At 38.8% G+C, this 17,328-nt stretch overlaps 1 protein-coding gene across 1 annotated transcript in view; it reads left to right on the top strand.

Annotated features, from left to right (window-relative positions):
• Positions 1-8,384, top strand: part of ZCCHC24 (zinc finger CCHC-type containing 24) — a 153,028-nt gene extending 144,644 nt beyond the window's left edge. The window contains exon 4 of the mRNA XM_074958678.1: positions 1,116-8,384. Within this exon, the coding sequence (XP_074814779.1) occupies positions 1,116-1,229 (114 nt within the window). The 3' untranslated portion in view covers positions 1,230-8,384. The remainder of the gene's footprint in view (positions 1-1,115) is intronic.
• Positions 8,385-17,328: the final 8,944 nt, after the last annotated feature.

Below are 17,328 nucleotides of genomic sequence, written 5' to 3'. Positions count from 1 at the left end.
GGCAAGATTGGAGCGAGGGTTTGGGAATGGGAAGTGAACAGGGTTAAATGTCTACTTTATATTTCTCCACTTCCCTCCCCAAGAACAATATTTTGAGATGATCAGCAAGAAGCTACTATTCCTCAAACAGTGGAAAATCTTCGGCTTGTTTTCAGATTTCACCCAATTCGCTGTCATTATCCACAGTACAGTTGAACACTCACAGCCACCTTTATTGCAAATCATCGAGCAACCAGACTGCCTTTTAAGTGCACTCTTAGAAAGCCAGAGAAGTTATACATTTTCATGATTCCACTATAAAGTGCACATTGTATTGTTTCATCTTTATGTCTCTGTCACCTTTGTACCCATCAGACCTTTCAAACAGGCAGTCTTGCTTTGATATACAGTATGGGTGATTTATTTTTTAAATGAATGTGAAAGCTTTTAGATGTCAGGGAAATTTAAAGTACAAGATCTAGTAAATCTGAGGAATTTTCACTCCCTGTTTTACTGATTCCCTCCTCTGTCCCCCCGCCATATCTTACCCAACTGCTATTACAAATACTTAACCACATAACTAGTTGAGCAGTTTTCTTCCCCCACTTTGCAGCTGCTGTGTTCGGGAAATTCCAGCTCTCCAAATATGGAGGTGCGTGTCAGGCAAACCTCTGTCACTTGTTTCATAACCGTACATTGGCAAGATGGCTTGTTGGTATTAGCACTGAATCCTAATAGTGTTAACCCCCCTGGCATGCCTGGGGCAATGGGATGCCTATGTTCTAAGTGCTAATGTCCTTTGGGATATAATCACTGGGGGCAAGTCAATAAATGGGGCTGTTTTATAGCATGAGGTTATAAATTAAGTCTTTTTTCCGCAGTACAGCTAGAATAAGGGTTTACAAGACCTTGTGTGAAAGGGAATGACATTCATGCTGTCGAGACAGTTCCCACCATTGCAGAGCCAGGTGGTTGGCAACATGTTTTGGCTTTTCAGGGAAAAAATATAGCACCATTAGCTGCACTGGGAGAAAGCCTAGCAAAATAACCTAAAAAGCTGGGTTTTGTAGGCCTAGACACAATCGATTGTCAGTGACATTTACTAGAGCATACTCTATTCCCTTTCTTCCCTGCAGAGACCCCTGGAAAAGCCGGATGGCCTGGATGTTTCAGATCAGAGCAAAGAGCATCCTCAGCATCTGTGTGAGAAGTGCAAAGTTTTGGGCTACTACTGCCGTCGTGTGCAATAAACCTTCAAGGGTGGCCTCTTCCGTCCCCATCATCCTGCGAGATCCTTTGGCAGCACGCGGTCAACAGCGACTCAGAATCCAAGACAAAAAAAAAACTAAAAAGATTGCCAATTTTGCCTATCTTTAAACTAATAATATGCCTTACCATTAATAGAATGTAACACTTTTCCTGTGTATGTGTATACGTGCAAGATATATTTATAGGACTATGGTGTGTTTTATATATCGATCTATCTATATATCTATCAAACAGTGTTACTGATAGTGTTCACAATGGAACCACTGCTGTGGTTTCTGTTGATTGTTTACACAGTTCCTATATCATGGCCAGGTGAAATGAAGAGAAGTGCTGTTTGTTAGGCAAGGTATAATGTTCACTGGGGAGTAAACATTATGAATGGCTTTTGCAGGACTTAGGTAACCTGCAAGGCCACTAATTGGGAGTGCTTGCTAACCCCATGAACATTATTCCTGCTGTACGACAAGACAAGGGAAGATTCAACAAGCCACAGCATTAAAGAAAGGAAACTGTCATATTTTCCTTGCTTTGGAAGATTTGAAAGTTCCATGCTGCTGCTTTCTTGGACTTCCATTGCTTAATGTAACTTGGGTAGGGCGTAGGTGGACTCAGTGAGGGTAAAACCAAGTGTATAATTGTTTGAGGGAGTGGTTTTTTGGTATGGAAATGGAGAATAGCAACTGGACAGATTGTCAGTAAGGATTCCAGCATCTTTTGGGAGAGAATAGTGTTTTTGCTTTCTTTGGGCTGTGATTGACTGAAATCCTTCTCTTGTCATATAATTTCTTTTAAATGGGCCCTTTATGTGTATTTGCTATTCATTAGGCCACAAGCACACTAAATTTACTGTGAATAATGGGGAATGAGAATGATTAAATTTGTCCCCAAACCCTAATTGAGTGAGTAGCCAGACTTAATATTTATACTAGTTCGAAAGCCACTTTCTGGAAATATTTTTATGTCCTGTTTTCTACTGTGCAAATTTATTAATATAAAAGTATATACGTATGTAGCCAAAGGGGTTGTATGGGGCATGAAGAACATAACCTACCCTCTTCTCTGTCTTTCTAAAACACCTATATAGGTTAGGAGAAATGTAGTAATTGTATGTGGTTGTCCTATTTCAGGTAGAAGGAACTTTGTGCAGAAGGATCCTGTTACAAAGGAATATATATTATCAGAGATTGGGGAATGTCATGAAATGAAAGTACCTCAAGACAGTATTCTGGTTTTGTATGTATTTTTAAGAGTACATTGGCAAAAGGACAGAATGAATAAGACTTGTATGTGTCATCCACTTCTATAGAAAACTACAGGAGAGTGTTTTTTTAAAATCAACCATTTTTTATTTTCATGAAATTTTCTTTAAGAAATGGTTGTGTGTGTTATTGTTATGTAGTGATGTTTTAAATTGGAAACACTCATAGTAAGTTAAAGCTGTTTCAAAGTTAAATTTGATAGATACAATCCAGAGTTATCGCATACCAAGGTAGGATGAGGTGGTACCAGTACAACCAGTCAGAGTCTTGTAAAGCAGATTAAAAACTTGTAGTAAGCATTCCCACGTGAAATGTGAAAATCTTCACAAAGTTGATCCAGAGTGAAACTTTTGCCATTTCCATGCTTGTCTGTGAACAGGGCAAAATGTCGACAGGGCAAAAATGATTTGTTTAGAAACTTCACACAAAATTCAATCTTCACAATTTATGGGGAACCCAAAAATTCAAGTAGGAAGTAATGTGGTCTACTAGTTAGAGTAGTGTACTGGGAGACAGGACACATGGATTCTGTCCTGGGTTCTGCCAGTGGGCTGCTGTTTGACATTGGGCAACTGTCTGAACCTCTCCATGCCTCAGTTTCCCCATCTGCAAAATGGGGATAATAATACTTAACATACCTACCTCACAAGGGTGTTGTGAGGTTTATTTAATGTCTAAAGGCATTTTGACATTGTTGGATGAAAACTGCTATATAATTACAAAATAATATTAAGTTAAACACTCTGAGACTAATTTTGCCCAGTTAGCAGTACCATAATTTAAAATAAAAATATGACTGAAATTTAACACTAATCACAGATTTTGATTGCCTCCATCAAGTGAGACAGTTAGCGTCTTCAAGTGGGAATGCATTCTTAGCTGAAGACTGAAAAGTACATTTAGGGACAGATTTTCTAAACAAAGCTTCTTAATTTGCCCATAAAATAATAACATTTCTGCATGCCAGTTTAGAGGTGGGTTTTTAAAACTTGGCATCAGTGTTAATTTTGACCCATTGTTTAGTGTGTCAGTAATTCAAAGGGAAAGACTGCAAGAAGGCCATACAATAAACGGGCTATAATTTTTTCCCTTGAGCACTTAATGGTATATTAGCAGCAATTTCTTTGACACTTAATATCCAGCTAAAGGAAAAGCTAAGAAATAGCACCAAACAAAAGCTAAGAGAAAAGCCATTTTCTTCATAAAGCTAAGAAAGTAGCAACCAACCTACCCCTCCATTTCAAAATAATTTCAAATTTGTGGCAACCAAGACGACATACTGTTGCTGAACATCAGCACTACAAAATATGTAGCTAGATGTAGCTATAATTATATGCTATAATTAAGCCACTGCAGGATCTTAACATAGACCAGTTGAAGGACATTATTAAACAAAATTGTTGCCTTTTTCACATTAGTACCATTTTAAATGTTATTTGTTCAGGTTCACTATTGCATTACGGTGCTTTTAGCTTATAGATTTCTAGGGAATGCTTTAAACCAAGGTTCCCAAATATACATCCCGTGTGGCTTTAATGCAACTACCATTTGCATATGCATAGAATAACCTTTTTTTTTTTAAACACATACTTGTTGGAGGTTAAATACTCATGTCATTATATTATCCTACATGTTAGAAATGTCAACATATTAACTGAAGACACAAATCAAATGCATTTGGGTCCTGGTCCAACTCCAGATGAAGTCAATGGAAAGACTCCCATTGACCTCTCTGGGCTTTGGAGTTTCCCCTCCCCACCCCACCCCATTTTAGTTAGTGACTTGAACGCTCTTGAAAGGAAAGGATGAATATTGCTTGCTGGAACCAGGCAAGGACTATGCAAGCTTCCCTACACATCTCTATCAGTGAACCCCTTTCATGACCAATAGCATCCCCCTCTTATTGTAGTCTTCCGCCAGTGGTGATTAAGCAGTTACCACTTAAACTTGCACAATATACCCAAATGAGGTGTAGAATGAAACACACCAAATGTACTGACACTGGTGACCTAGTAAGTACATCTTTAATTAATACTTAGTAAGCACATTTGAAATAAACAAGGGGTGAATGGGATCCTCCTCTCCACTTATGCTGGAGAAGAGGGGCCCAGAAGCAGGCAGCGAAGGAGCTAAGACTGTGGGACAGCAGGAAGCAACACTCCCTGGGCCTTCTCCCCTCTCCCCAGAGTCCACAAAAACCACTCCAGATGATGGGGGCGCCACAGATATATAAGCCAGGAAGAGGGGGCAGAAAGGGAAGCAGCATGCTCTTCTCTGAGCCTGGTAGGGGTAGGTTGTTGCTTCATGCAGAATTTATTCTTGCCATGCTTTCCATCTGTATCAACGAAGCAAGATATACGGTGCAGTCCATGGGGTGTGGAGGAAGAGTGAATAGCATGAAATGCCAGAGAGCTGGAGAAGTCAGCTCACAATGCTTATTGCCCCTACTTCCACAGGGATGAAATTTGGCTTCCCTCTGGGTTTTTTGGGCCATCCAGACTCACTGTGCGTTATCAAAAACCCCATCCCCCCAAGGGGTGGATCTGGGGAAAAGTCCACATGGCCAGAGTTTCAAGTGAACTCCTTCCCCCTCCTGACGGGATTATTAGGACTGGAATGTTGAGCTCTTGGTATTTATCCTTATTGGTAATATCCTATTTGTATATGGATTTATACATCAGTAGCGGAACATATTTCACTGTTAATCTAAAGTAGTTCACAGTTGTTAGTCTTTAGTAAGGGTACAGTGTTTAGTAAAGGTTTAAATTTTCTGAATTTCAGATTTACGCATTTCTTTATAAAAAAAATTAATTTTGACTAAGACAACATGATTTTTGCTTTTTTTTTTTTGATAAAAATTCATCCCATTTTTGACCAGCTGAAATTTTCCAGATTTGAAAATTTTCATCAAAATTTCTGATTTTGACCCAGAAAATATGGGATTATTTTTTCCTCAAATTTTCATGACAAATTTCTACCATTTTTTCTTTGATCAGCTCTAGTTTTTTAACTCATCAACTGATATTCCCTGAATTGGTTTTAGCTGTTTTACTGAAAGTCAAAAGCAAGTCTTAGTGAAAACATTTGTAATTCAGTGAAAATTAATTCAGTCTGAATTAATTAATTCTGCCTGAAGGAACACACACTAGTTGCTTCACTGAGTCTGCTGATAGCAGCACACATGAAAGCAGGATTTGACCCTCTGGATATGTTTGGGAAACTTAATTATAAACATTAGAATGTTATCTACCTGTGAACTGAACTGTGCACCACACCCTATTCCTTGTTTCTTCTGGAGACTTTTAGCATTCATTTTTTTCCATGTAAGCCATAATTCTTCCTTCCTTTAGTCAATCAGAACCTTCATGTATAACCTATCTTCGGGATCACTATTGCTCAGGAAGAAAAAAAAAAGTTGACAGGGCTACATCAGTTTGCACCAGCTGAGGATACTTCCCCCACAATAATTTAAATCTTGGCCCCAGGTTACCCAGTTTCTGCTGCTGCTTCCCCATAATACATTATGATGCCACCTGAGCAAAATCCAAGGCCTTGGTGTCTCAAAATTGCTTTTTAATTGCAAATAAATACACAAAAGGTAAATATTATTTCTGCAAATAAGTGTATTTTAAAGTTCCCCATTATATGGGACCTAGTCTGTAAACGATAATGTGAAGTTATGTATATCGGAGGAGGCCATTTATAGAAGGATCCTCTATATTTTACCTTTTTGTACAACATGGAATTTAGACTAGACATGAATTGCAGACTCTTGAAGCTATAGCCATTATTCCAAAATGAAACTACTTAAACCAGTAGATGAAAACTAAGACCATTTGAAAGTATTAGAAATAAATAGATTAGTTCTCTATGGCTTGCAGTTAAATCGTGTGTGTGTCCAGTACATATTCCAAGTGCTCGTCAGTGAATAGCATGCAATAATTCATCAACATACAAGCATTGTTAAAATGAAGTCACTCAGCATGTTTCTCTCACTTGCTTCTGCCAACATAATTAGAAGTTTGATGGAATTTTAGCCCCTCACAATGTTGTTTTTTAAGACATCACTCCACTCCTGATTGGATATCAGTGCATATCAGTTTTACATCTGCAAAAACCACTGCTGTCCATTTATATTGCTTAAGTGCTCAGAGGGCTGATAGAGATATTAGATGTATGGATGACGGTTTGCGTTTTTAGGATGAATTTCAAAGGGACAATCGTGTGCAGTTACTAGATGTAGTTGATTGATATTAATGTTTACCCCCCTGTATGAAGTATTTTACAGTTTTACTTGCAGATGTGTATTTATCTTGAGTTATACTTGACGGAGTTCATTTCAGTTTTTGTTTTGTTTTAATACTATGTGTGTATTTTGGAAACCTTTTTAGATGTTAAAATTTTTGAATGGTTACAAATATTTCTTGTAATACTGAATTATCTTATCTGGAAACTCTTTGCAGTAACTTTTTTGTATATATTTGAGGGCCTTTTAAAAAAAAGAAAAATAGTATTGTTTGTTTGTTTTTTTAAAAAAGTGTTTTTACAACTTGGAAGCTTTCAAAAGGGCCTTGCTCTCAACTAGAATACTAACAGAGGTAAGAGTTTTCTTAAGTATTTTGCAAAACTAAGGGTATATCCTCAAGAAAATATTTATGGAAGTAATTTACATTTTTGTTTTTTTACAATGCTTTTGTTTGTATAAAGTATGCAACAGAACTACATTAAGAAGGAAATATTGTCTACATAGAATATTATATGAAAGTTGGTACATAATTCTGACAAAAAACCCTTGCAATTCTTTAAGCCATATTGTTTTTGTTTCCTTGGATGAAAATATCAGTATTAAGTAACCAATGTATTATTCAAGTGCATAGACTTCTATTAATGAGCTTATGCAGTTTATTTATATGTGTATTTTGGGAAGTATTGCCTCTTTAGGAAAAGCTATAACTAGATGTATTCGTGAGTAAGGATCAGATAATATTATACTATCACTTTATGTCTTGTGAGAGACACAGTAAATGCTGAAAGCACAGTAACTATTCAGCTTTCAGAAATTATGGAACACAGATATCCAATTTTTGTATTGTAGGGTTTTTGTTTTCATAAAGCGAGGGTGGGTGTGTGTGAAGGTTTGGTTGGGGGGGCATCATTTGACAAACTGACATTCATGGCAGTTTGCAGACAATAAACTGAGAGCTGCTACGCAATACTGGCTAAAGCAATATTGTCAATCAAAGGACATAATGGAAAAGGATCAAGGTAGATTGTTGTAGGGATTTGTGTCTATTTTAATTAGAATTCATAGTGTGATAGAATATGCATGTGCATGTATTTGAAGCATTTTTACACTTTACGTTTCATGTAGCTTGATTATGTAATGGATTTTGTTTTTAAACCATGCTTAAATGGAACGTTTGCCTAATCCTGTACTGGACTTTTGTTTCCTTTAAAAGGTTATTTAGTACAGCAGTCACTACATTGTATAATAGTGCTAAAACTGTATCTTCTGAATTTCTGCAGCTTTAAAAATTAGCTTAATTATTATGACTTTTGTTTGTTTTTAACCAGCTGTACCCACGGACCTTGTCAATTTTAGTTGCCAATTTGTATGATTTTCTTTTCTGTAATTGTTAATAAACTTGTACAGCTTAAAAACAAAAACGTATGGACACAGGCCTCAGAGGGACCAGTCCTTCCTCAGCAACCAAGATGACAACTCACTCAACTAGTGACTGTGTTGCTGAAAAGACTGTAAAGCCTCTGTTGTGGATTGTCCATAAAATGGCATTCCGACATGTGCCTTATTAGCTGGATAGTATACAGCTTTCCTCTAGTATCATAGCATTTTAATGCTGTATTAAAATATTGCAACAACACAGTGAGAGAGTTGTGTGCTTTTGTTGAGAGTTGTTTGTTTCAGGGTTTTAACATAACTTGTGTTGGTTTCTTGGTAATAATGCACAGACCGTGTGCTGGCAGTCGTAGCGTGAGCTTGTCCCAACAACCCAGACCTTAGAATGAGCAGATCACCACGCCAGTTCTGTCCTTCAGCCCTCTGCTAGTTTGGTCACATTGCAATTTAGCAGGGTTTCTGTTGTGAGCAAGTCTTCTCTGTTGGGGACAGAGTTACGACAGTGCATCCAGTACTCGCAGTTGTATCGCCAATGTCACAGTCTCTATTGCTTTTCTTAAAGCCCTCTAGGGTGACCAGATAGCAAGTGTGAAAAATTGGGATGGGGTGGGGGAGTAATAGGTTCCTATATAAGAAAAAGCCCCCAAAATCGGGACTGTCCCTATAAAATCGGGACATCTAGTCATCCTAAAGCCCTCGGAATCATATTCGTACCCGAGAATCTTCACATTCTTTAAAAAACAGAAAGGGTACGTTTCTAGCCCTCAAGGTTGCAGAGAAAAGCTGGAAAATGTGAACCCTAAAACCTCCAATGCCAGAAGGCAAATTAAAAAAACAAAAACATTATTTTAAAAAGTCTTACGACTGTTAAGTCAATCTCGTGATTGCGTGGGGGACAAACTAATGATTTGTAAATATGTAGGGTTCCAAAGCTGAGATCCATTCAATTCACTGCTCATAAATAAGGCTACAATTTGGTCATGGAGGTCACGGAAGTCAGGGAATCCATAACTTCTGCAGACCTCTGTGACTTCAGCCCGCAGCCGCTGGGAGCTGCAGGGTACTCCACCTCCCGTGGTGGCTGGGAGCTGCGGGGTACCCTTGTCACCACCGGCGAGGGGGAATCCCCCAGCAGCCCCCCAGCTGCCACTGCAGGCGGTGTGGGAGAATCCCCTGGCAGCTCCCCAGTCCCCGCGAGCGGGTGTCCCTCCCAGCCACAGCAGGGCAGGGTGCTGGACCCTCCTCCCTGCCAGTTTTGTCATGAACATTTTTAGTAAAAGTCAGGGACAGGTCACGGCTTCTGTGAATTTTTGTTAATTGCCCATGACCTGGTCATGACTTTTACTAAAAGTGTCCATGACAAAATCGTAGCCTTACTCATAAAGCCACAAGCCATTCTTGCAACCTCAGCCAAAGTTGATTTCTCTATTAGAGTGATTTTCAACCTTTTTTCATTTGTGGACTCTTAAAAAATTTCAAACAGAGGTGCAGACCCCTTTGGAAATCAGATAGTCTGCGGACTGCCAGGGGTCCATGGACCACAGGTTGAAAACCCCTGCTCTATTAAGCCTGTCAGAGATACCTTAGAGGTATGAAGTGTTAAAAATATAAATGGATCATTAAAATTAATTCTGTTAATTAAATATGCTGCTTCTAAAATAAAACCTTCCCTTTATTTTTAATTCCAATTCATATTATTTGAAAAACATGTAATACCTTATAGATGCATATACTTGCCCTAAGAAACATGGTGCAGATTTGATATCCACAGTATTATCATTAGGAGATGCAATGTATACTGTAGGTGTAGCTTGATCTCCGTGGAAAGGCGTGTGCAGCTATCCTCATTCAGTGACTTTGAACTCCTCAAACTTTAAATTGTAAGGAGTTTTTGACTGGCTAAGTAATTTCTACCGTCATTTGGAAAACCAAGTGGCTTCTTCATTTTAAATGAAAGTTATAAAATAGTGCTGCTACCCCACAAAAGTGGCTACAAAATTGCCTGCTAATCTATAATCCCAAGGAGAGTTTTGCCCTTTGATAGAAAACTTACTCCTCGTACTCATAATGTGCTACACGACAAAAACTCAGAGGTGAAATAAACTGCATAGTAACCCAGCCCTCGATTTATACTCAGGAATTATGTAGAATCCTGCACCTTAAATGGCCAACATGTCCTTTAAACCAAAAAGCAGAAGATAAACTACGTAGAGTAGACAAACCATGCTGTTATATACTTCCCTCTTACAATGCCTCATTATAGAAATGGCTTCCTATGTTTAGTACACTAAACACTAATACAAACAATATTTACCGTTGCGTTAACAAAATGAACACCGACTACATTTTCCAGAAGACTGCAGGATTGAGGTCACACGTCAAAGTAACCCACCCCCAAAGTAGTACCTCTGTAGCCCAAACAAACAGGTAAGTAATAGGCTCTTCATATTAATTGTCCATACTTTAGATAAGCAGCACAAATATATGAGAAAGAGAGAGAAGAAATGTTTAAACAACATTGAAGTCTTACAATATTTGTTGTTACCGAAGCCCTTTGATTTTTAAATTCAGTTTTAGTACGCAGAGGTCAAAAGCTCAAAAACACCCTTTCAAAACACAGTGAGATCACATTTTAATAAGTTTTTTCACTATTACAGTGGTTTATTCTATTTCACTATGGGGTTAAGTATAAACTATATGATGTATGCCTAAATCTGCTGTCCAGCAAGAGAAATGCATATTCAAGCTTGTGCATCCCTGTGCATAGCAAACACATACAAGCCATCTAAGATTATTACTACCTCCAGTATTGCATTGTACATCCAGTAAATCAGCAAGTAAAAAGTCTCCTTTTTATCTCTATCCCCAGATATAGGGAAGGCAAAGCAAAGGGTAGAGAGGAAAATGAACCACCAGATCCCAGAATGTTGGTAATGCTTAGAGTATGTTGTGTTGATTCATAGCAGCAACTCATAAAAAGTATCACATAAAGAACATATAAATATAACAAACGAGTAACTTGCAATACATGTCCAATTCCATTGTTTGCTAGCATACAGTTCTGGGTGAATATAAACAGATATCTTTTGGCCCAACATATTGATAATCTCAGGGATCAGATTCACAATTGACCCCATAGTGTTTAGCGTCTTGAAAATTAACACAATTATCTTCACTTATTATCTTTGCCTCAAACCCATCTTAAACAAAGGTTTTGATGCTTGGCACAGCCTTCTTAGAAAGGACAGACCCTAAAAACCATAATTAAAACAAAATTCCCCTTCAAAACATCATAAAATCTAAAAGGTTGTTGGTGGTGATGTAATGCAATGGGAAAACCTACCTCAATCAGTACTGTTTAGTTCTTTCTTTAATGAGCTGAAATGCAAGTCTCAGCAATCAGATTAATGGATGTCAGAACCTCCCTGAGTTACACGCCAGGTCCATTGCTTCTCTGCAAGAAACAAAAAATGATTGACCACCTTAACTGTTTAAGCACAATTCAGAAATATAACAAACCCAAACTGGCAGATGAGCAGACCATGGGAACAGCCATGACCTTGGTCATTCTCTGTAGACACTCTGTGACCCATGCTGGGAAACAATGCAGTAATCATGGACTTAAAACGATTGAGATTGCCTACCCGTCAAACATGGCCCTACTTTGGAAAACTTAGATTTATTTGGCTTCCGCTCTCCTTAGACTAAACCTTCATAGTTTCATCCAGATTTTGTTAAAGCATCATGACTTCTTTAAGAATGGGTGAGCTGAAATGGCTTTTAAAAAGCCCAACCCAATAATCAAAGAAAACCAGAGCCAAGCCTTTTTAGAGGTTTTCAAAAGTTTGGCTTGCACCATTCACCAACTATTTTTCATTTTTCCTCTGCCCTTTCTGATTCCAGCTGAGATGAAAAACAAAAATGTTGATATACCACAAGGAACTGTTCCCTAGTGTTATTTCTGGCCTGACCTAGAGTGGCAGGTACCAGCAGTCCAATATTAGCCAGTTTTCATAGGTTTCCAGTCCAATTTTGCAAACTTAATGGGCAAAATCCAGATGTAACATAAGCAAGTGCAACTCAGATGACTTCAGTAGAATTGGACATAACTTACACTGTGTCTGAATTTGGCCTACTGCCGTTGGGAAATATGTGAGTACACTTCTGAACTTTGGCATAGTACTGTAGTTTGAATCAAAGCCTTGAAATAAATTGGTTTATTGGTGTCAGACCAAATAGCTGGGCTGGCTTCTCGTAAAGTACAAATAAAACGTGCTGTATCAAAGTAGGGAAAATTGCATATATTTGTCCTTCCCACCTTGGGGAAAAAACTTCCAAAACACCACACAGCCTAGATAATCAATACCAGCACAAAGACCCTGGCTTAGCAGTCAGAACTAGATACATGCTACTGTGAGCTTTCTATCTTTCTTAACATTCCCTACTGCTAACTTATTGCATCTGACTCTTCCAGACACTGGAAGCCATCATCTGCATTAACTTGTCCACAGGTGTGTGTGTTTAATTTGCATATTTGTCCTTTGCTGCTTTTCTTAGAAGGATAGAAAATACTGCAGTAAGAACAAAGACAACTACTATTTTTCACACTTCATTTATATCCCACTTATTCACATATACAAAACAAAAAAACCCAGAACAGCAAACCTGAGTGCTTAAGAGAAAAGTGAGGTGAGACAGATCACTCTGTTGTAATTAGGAAATATTGCTCAGAAGCTTTCATTTTCACCATAATTAAAAGCAACACAGAACAGTCTTGGTCAGCTATAGAATTTTCATCACAGGAAATATGCAAAAGTAAGATTTTTTTTAAAAAGAAGTTTTAGTGTAAATACTTTTTAAAATGAACAGAATCAAACTGCATCTAAACTCTCTTGTGCATTTCCCCCCATAAGTACAAAATTGGGTAGTTAATGTTTTCCACATTTATTGGGTCTGAGGTCTGCATGTGCTTTGTTTAACTTATGCCTTTTTGCACAGGTTTAACTATGTAGTTAGCCAACATAATTAAATCAGTGCAACAAATGCAAAGGCAGTTTCACCACCAGAAAAGTGTCATATACCCTTTTATTTCAATATAGCTCCATGCACACTAGGGAATTGCACCACTTTAATTAAGCCAATTTTTCCTACAGAGTTAATTAAATCCTTGCAAAAACTGGCATGCTCTTAGACTCGCAACAGCCTTACAGATGAGGAAACCGAGGCACAGATTTAGGGGATGCACAGGATCCATCTACACTGCAATAAAAAAACCAATGGCACCGAGTCTCAGAGGCCAGGTCAGCTGACTCAGGCTCACAGGGCTTGAGCTGTGAGATTAAAAATTGCAGCGTCGATGTTTGGACTCGGGCTAGGGCCTAGGCTCTGAGACCCAACCCCCTCACCAGGATCCAGAGCCCAGACTCCAGCCCAAGGCCCAATTTACACTACAATTTTTTGCCCTGCAGCACAAGCCCAAGTCAGCCTGGGCCAGCCACAGGTCTTTTATTGCAGTGTAGACATACTCTCAGGTGCTTAACTCTCATTAATTTTCAATGGGAATCAGGCATTCCACTGTCATTTGAAACTAAAAGTGTCCCCCCCTAAAACGGACTTGCCCAAGGTCACACAATAAAGGTGTCTAGTTAGAGTCTGTGGTGTGATTTTAACTCAAGTTATTAAATGCTCATCTAGATACTTTACAAACATTTGTGTATTGCAACAAACTTCTGTGGAGTGTCCAGATTAGTATTTAAATTGAGTCAGTGAGCAAATAACTAATTAAAATAGCACTGTAAACTGTAGTCTAGAAAAAAATGTTGCACCAGTTTAACTAAAGTCAGAGTTTAAAAATCAGTGCAAGACCTTGTGCAGACATTCTTATTTGAAAAATGAATCAGTTTAAGCTTAATCAATACAAACCACGTTTATATTGATTGAAGAGTGTCCACACAGCCTTTTGCTCTGGTTTAACTCAACGCTCCTTCTCAGGCATGGGAAGGGTGAATAATCAGACTGGCTGGGGAAAAGACAAGCTAGCCTTTAAGGTGCTACTACAGGGAAGGTGAGTGTCTTCTTTTGACCACCCCTCCCTTTCCTGTGCCTCTTTGCACATGGGGGTTGGGTGAAGACAGGATGAGTGGCAGGGAGCTCCACCTCTTCTAGCCATCCAATTGCTAATTCAAAGAGGGTTGGGGAGCTGACTGGCTCCACTAAACCCCCTTTCCTGGGTGTTTAAGCATTGCTGGGCACACGACGGCAGAAAACTGCCTTACCCTATAGGGGTCAGCGTAGGATTTCCAGGGTCACCTTTTGTAGTCAGGAAGGAATTTTGCCCTCTAGGGAAAGTGTCAGGTGGAGTTTTATGCCTTCCTCACTGCATGCGGGAGACCTGGTAGGTGGGGTTAAGAAGGAAGAGATGTTACATCTTAAAAAATAAGAGGAAGCATGTACAAATCTCAAATATTGTCACAGCTGGCATCCCGTGTAAGAGGCTTCAAAGGGCCCGTTCCTGAGGTAAACCTGTGCACAGGCCCTACGTTGCACTCTGTGCACTGAGAGGTGCTCTTAAAGTTCCCTCAGACAGAATTCCCCTCATCTGTACTTTCATTCCCCTTCATTGGCCAGGAGGCTCATTAGTGGAGTACTAGGAGGGTTGGGTTAAGTGAGCCAACCCTCCTTCCTTGGTTGTATGGCTTGAGGCCATTCAGTCCTGCTCTGGACCTGATTAATGCCAAGTTGTTAGAGGGAGGGGGTTAGACCCCTCCCTTTCAAGGTTAAAGTTTAATAAAGTTGTGGTCTGCCGCTTTAAATTCACTCACATGAGTGCCAGCAATCTCCTGATGAACTGATCTTAAATCACACCTTTAGTTAAGCTCGTGGTGGAACAGTGGGTGTAAACAAGTCTTTAATCTGCAGTAGAGGCGGTAATGGGATCTGTCTCTCCCAGGCCTATGCCTCTTTTGTAAAGGCAAAAATGTACAGTAAACATGAAAAAACATACATGCCTGATACTGCAAAGGCTGGATTAAGAAACCATTTAAAATGCGGCCTCTTCCTCTTCACAAATCTCTGTTCATCTCACTCCTATGAAAGGAAGTGTCAGCCTGAGCCAGATAGAAGCGTTCAGACACAAGGAGTTACATCTGGAGGCTTTTGTAAAATAAACTTAGCCACGAGAAGAACTTGAACTTTTTATCCCCTACCACTTTCCTTCCTACATTCAGAGTCTGTATGCTTTCTCCTTAGAATTTAGCACAATTGCAGGAGAAGTAGACATTCAAATCAAGATTTATAAACGGTGAAGTTCAGTCTGGTATGTGTGGTTTTGTCCCCTCAAGGACTATACATGTGAAATACAATTTAAAGATTTTAAAATAACAATTTAATGTGTTCCATAAACTCAGTCTTCCTCTTTAACACCTTACCAGAAAAACCTGGTAGTCTTTAAACAGCTTTCTAAATATTGCAAAGCTTGTGAAACAGGAGAAATTTGTCAGCTGAGATCATTCTGTAAGCAGAGAGAATACAGCTGGTATCATTTTAACTTTACAACAATGGGTATAAAAATGCAATTTATCCTATGGAAGGTATTTTTGTTTTCTTAGGAGGTAAAGCTCCCCTCCCTGTGGTCATATTCCTTAAAATTATTAGCAATTCCTTTCAGGAAAATTTAATGGTCAAATAAATAAATAATCTGGTATTAATTCCTTCAATTCCTCTCTCCCCCAAGCGAGGTTTCTCTGTAGCTAAAGTTTTAAGTGAACATCTGGCTAAAATCTTCCTAACCACAGTAATGAGACAGGTAAATTTAGATTACAAAGTTTATCAATTCTGATGGAGGTTCCTTTCTCTACAGACTTGCTGGTGTGGGTGTGTGTTTACTGAAACTGTAAACTCTTAAAAGTCTATAGATGCCTCCTACCCATTTTCTCCCTGTATCCCCAAAATAATATGTGCTTTGTTATAGCTGGCATACTAACTTGTCTCTTGTGGGCCTCTGTACTTTAAATCTGGGTTAGTTACACTCTCTACCCTGCAGTTTCCTTGATTTAAGGCTGAAGCCACAGCATTATTATTTGTATTGCAGTAGTGCCCTGATAGGCGCCCCCATTGTGCTTAGCACTGTACATACATCAACCTAAGTTAGACCCTGCTGCAAATCGCTTATAATTTAAGTAATACAGTAGGCCTTCCTAGTATCATGCTGAATGTGCTGTTACTTTTCATAAATTGTTTATTCTGCTGTATTTAAGTTATTTTAACAGGGTTTTTTTGTAAGTAATAAAAATAAATCAATATATTGCTATTTATCTGAAGAGAACTGAAAGTGCCATGTTTCTTACAATTTACATGTAGTTACAGAAGAATGACTTTAATCTATTACTGAAATGCAGCCACCTCCTAGGTGTAGCTGTTTAACTGTACATTACAAAAATAGACAATATTTTAGGTCAGGAAATAAATTGTTCTGTATCCAATGCAAGCAGCAGAAAGGAGAAATGTAGGTACATAATGTTATTCCCCAGGTTGGAATTTTACCAGGTTAATGCTATGGCTCTTGCATAAAATCTCATGATCATAAGTTATTGGCGGTTCTGGTGCATGTTAAAAACCAAACAATCATTCCTCCGGCTGCACCATGGCCTTCAACGCTATGCTGGTCATTGGTACAGAACAAAGAAGAGGCCACCCGTTGAATCACTAACACTACTACTTTTTCTGTGTGATTAATGCGTTATTGATTTCCTAAAGACACAGACACTGAAAAGTACAAAAAGGTAAAGACTTACAGCTTGTATACCACGCGCTTTATGGGATCTCCAATAGAAAGATGGAATTCTACAACTAGTCAAAGCTGCAAGACAAGATAATACACAACCAGACAATACTACATAGACGTGACATTTTAGGGTGGCGTAACAGTAATAAAATAGGAGAAGACAGACATGAATAGGAAAAGGAAAGTGGAAGGGGACCGAGGACGAGCAAAAAGGATCAGTTAGGAGGAAGGGAGGTCTGGCATTGAGTAGGTCTGGTGAAGCATGTTCCACACGTGCTGTAAATGACAGAAGAGATCCTTGCTCATGATGGATCCTAGATTTTTCCATTGAACAAATAGAAGTCAGTTTTGCCAGTTGAGTATAGCGATTAAAGACCAACTGGCTGCAGCCTGCACTCTTT

Source organism: Natator depressus, chromosome 7 (genome assembly GCF_965152275.1).
Source record: "Natator depressus isolate rNatDep1 chromosome 7, rNatDep2.hap1, whole genome shotgun sequence".
NCBI lineage: Eukaryota > Metazoa > Chordata > Testudines > Cheloniidae > Natator > Natator depressus.
This window is presented reverse-complemented; position numbering and strand designations above follow the sequence as displayed.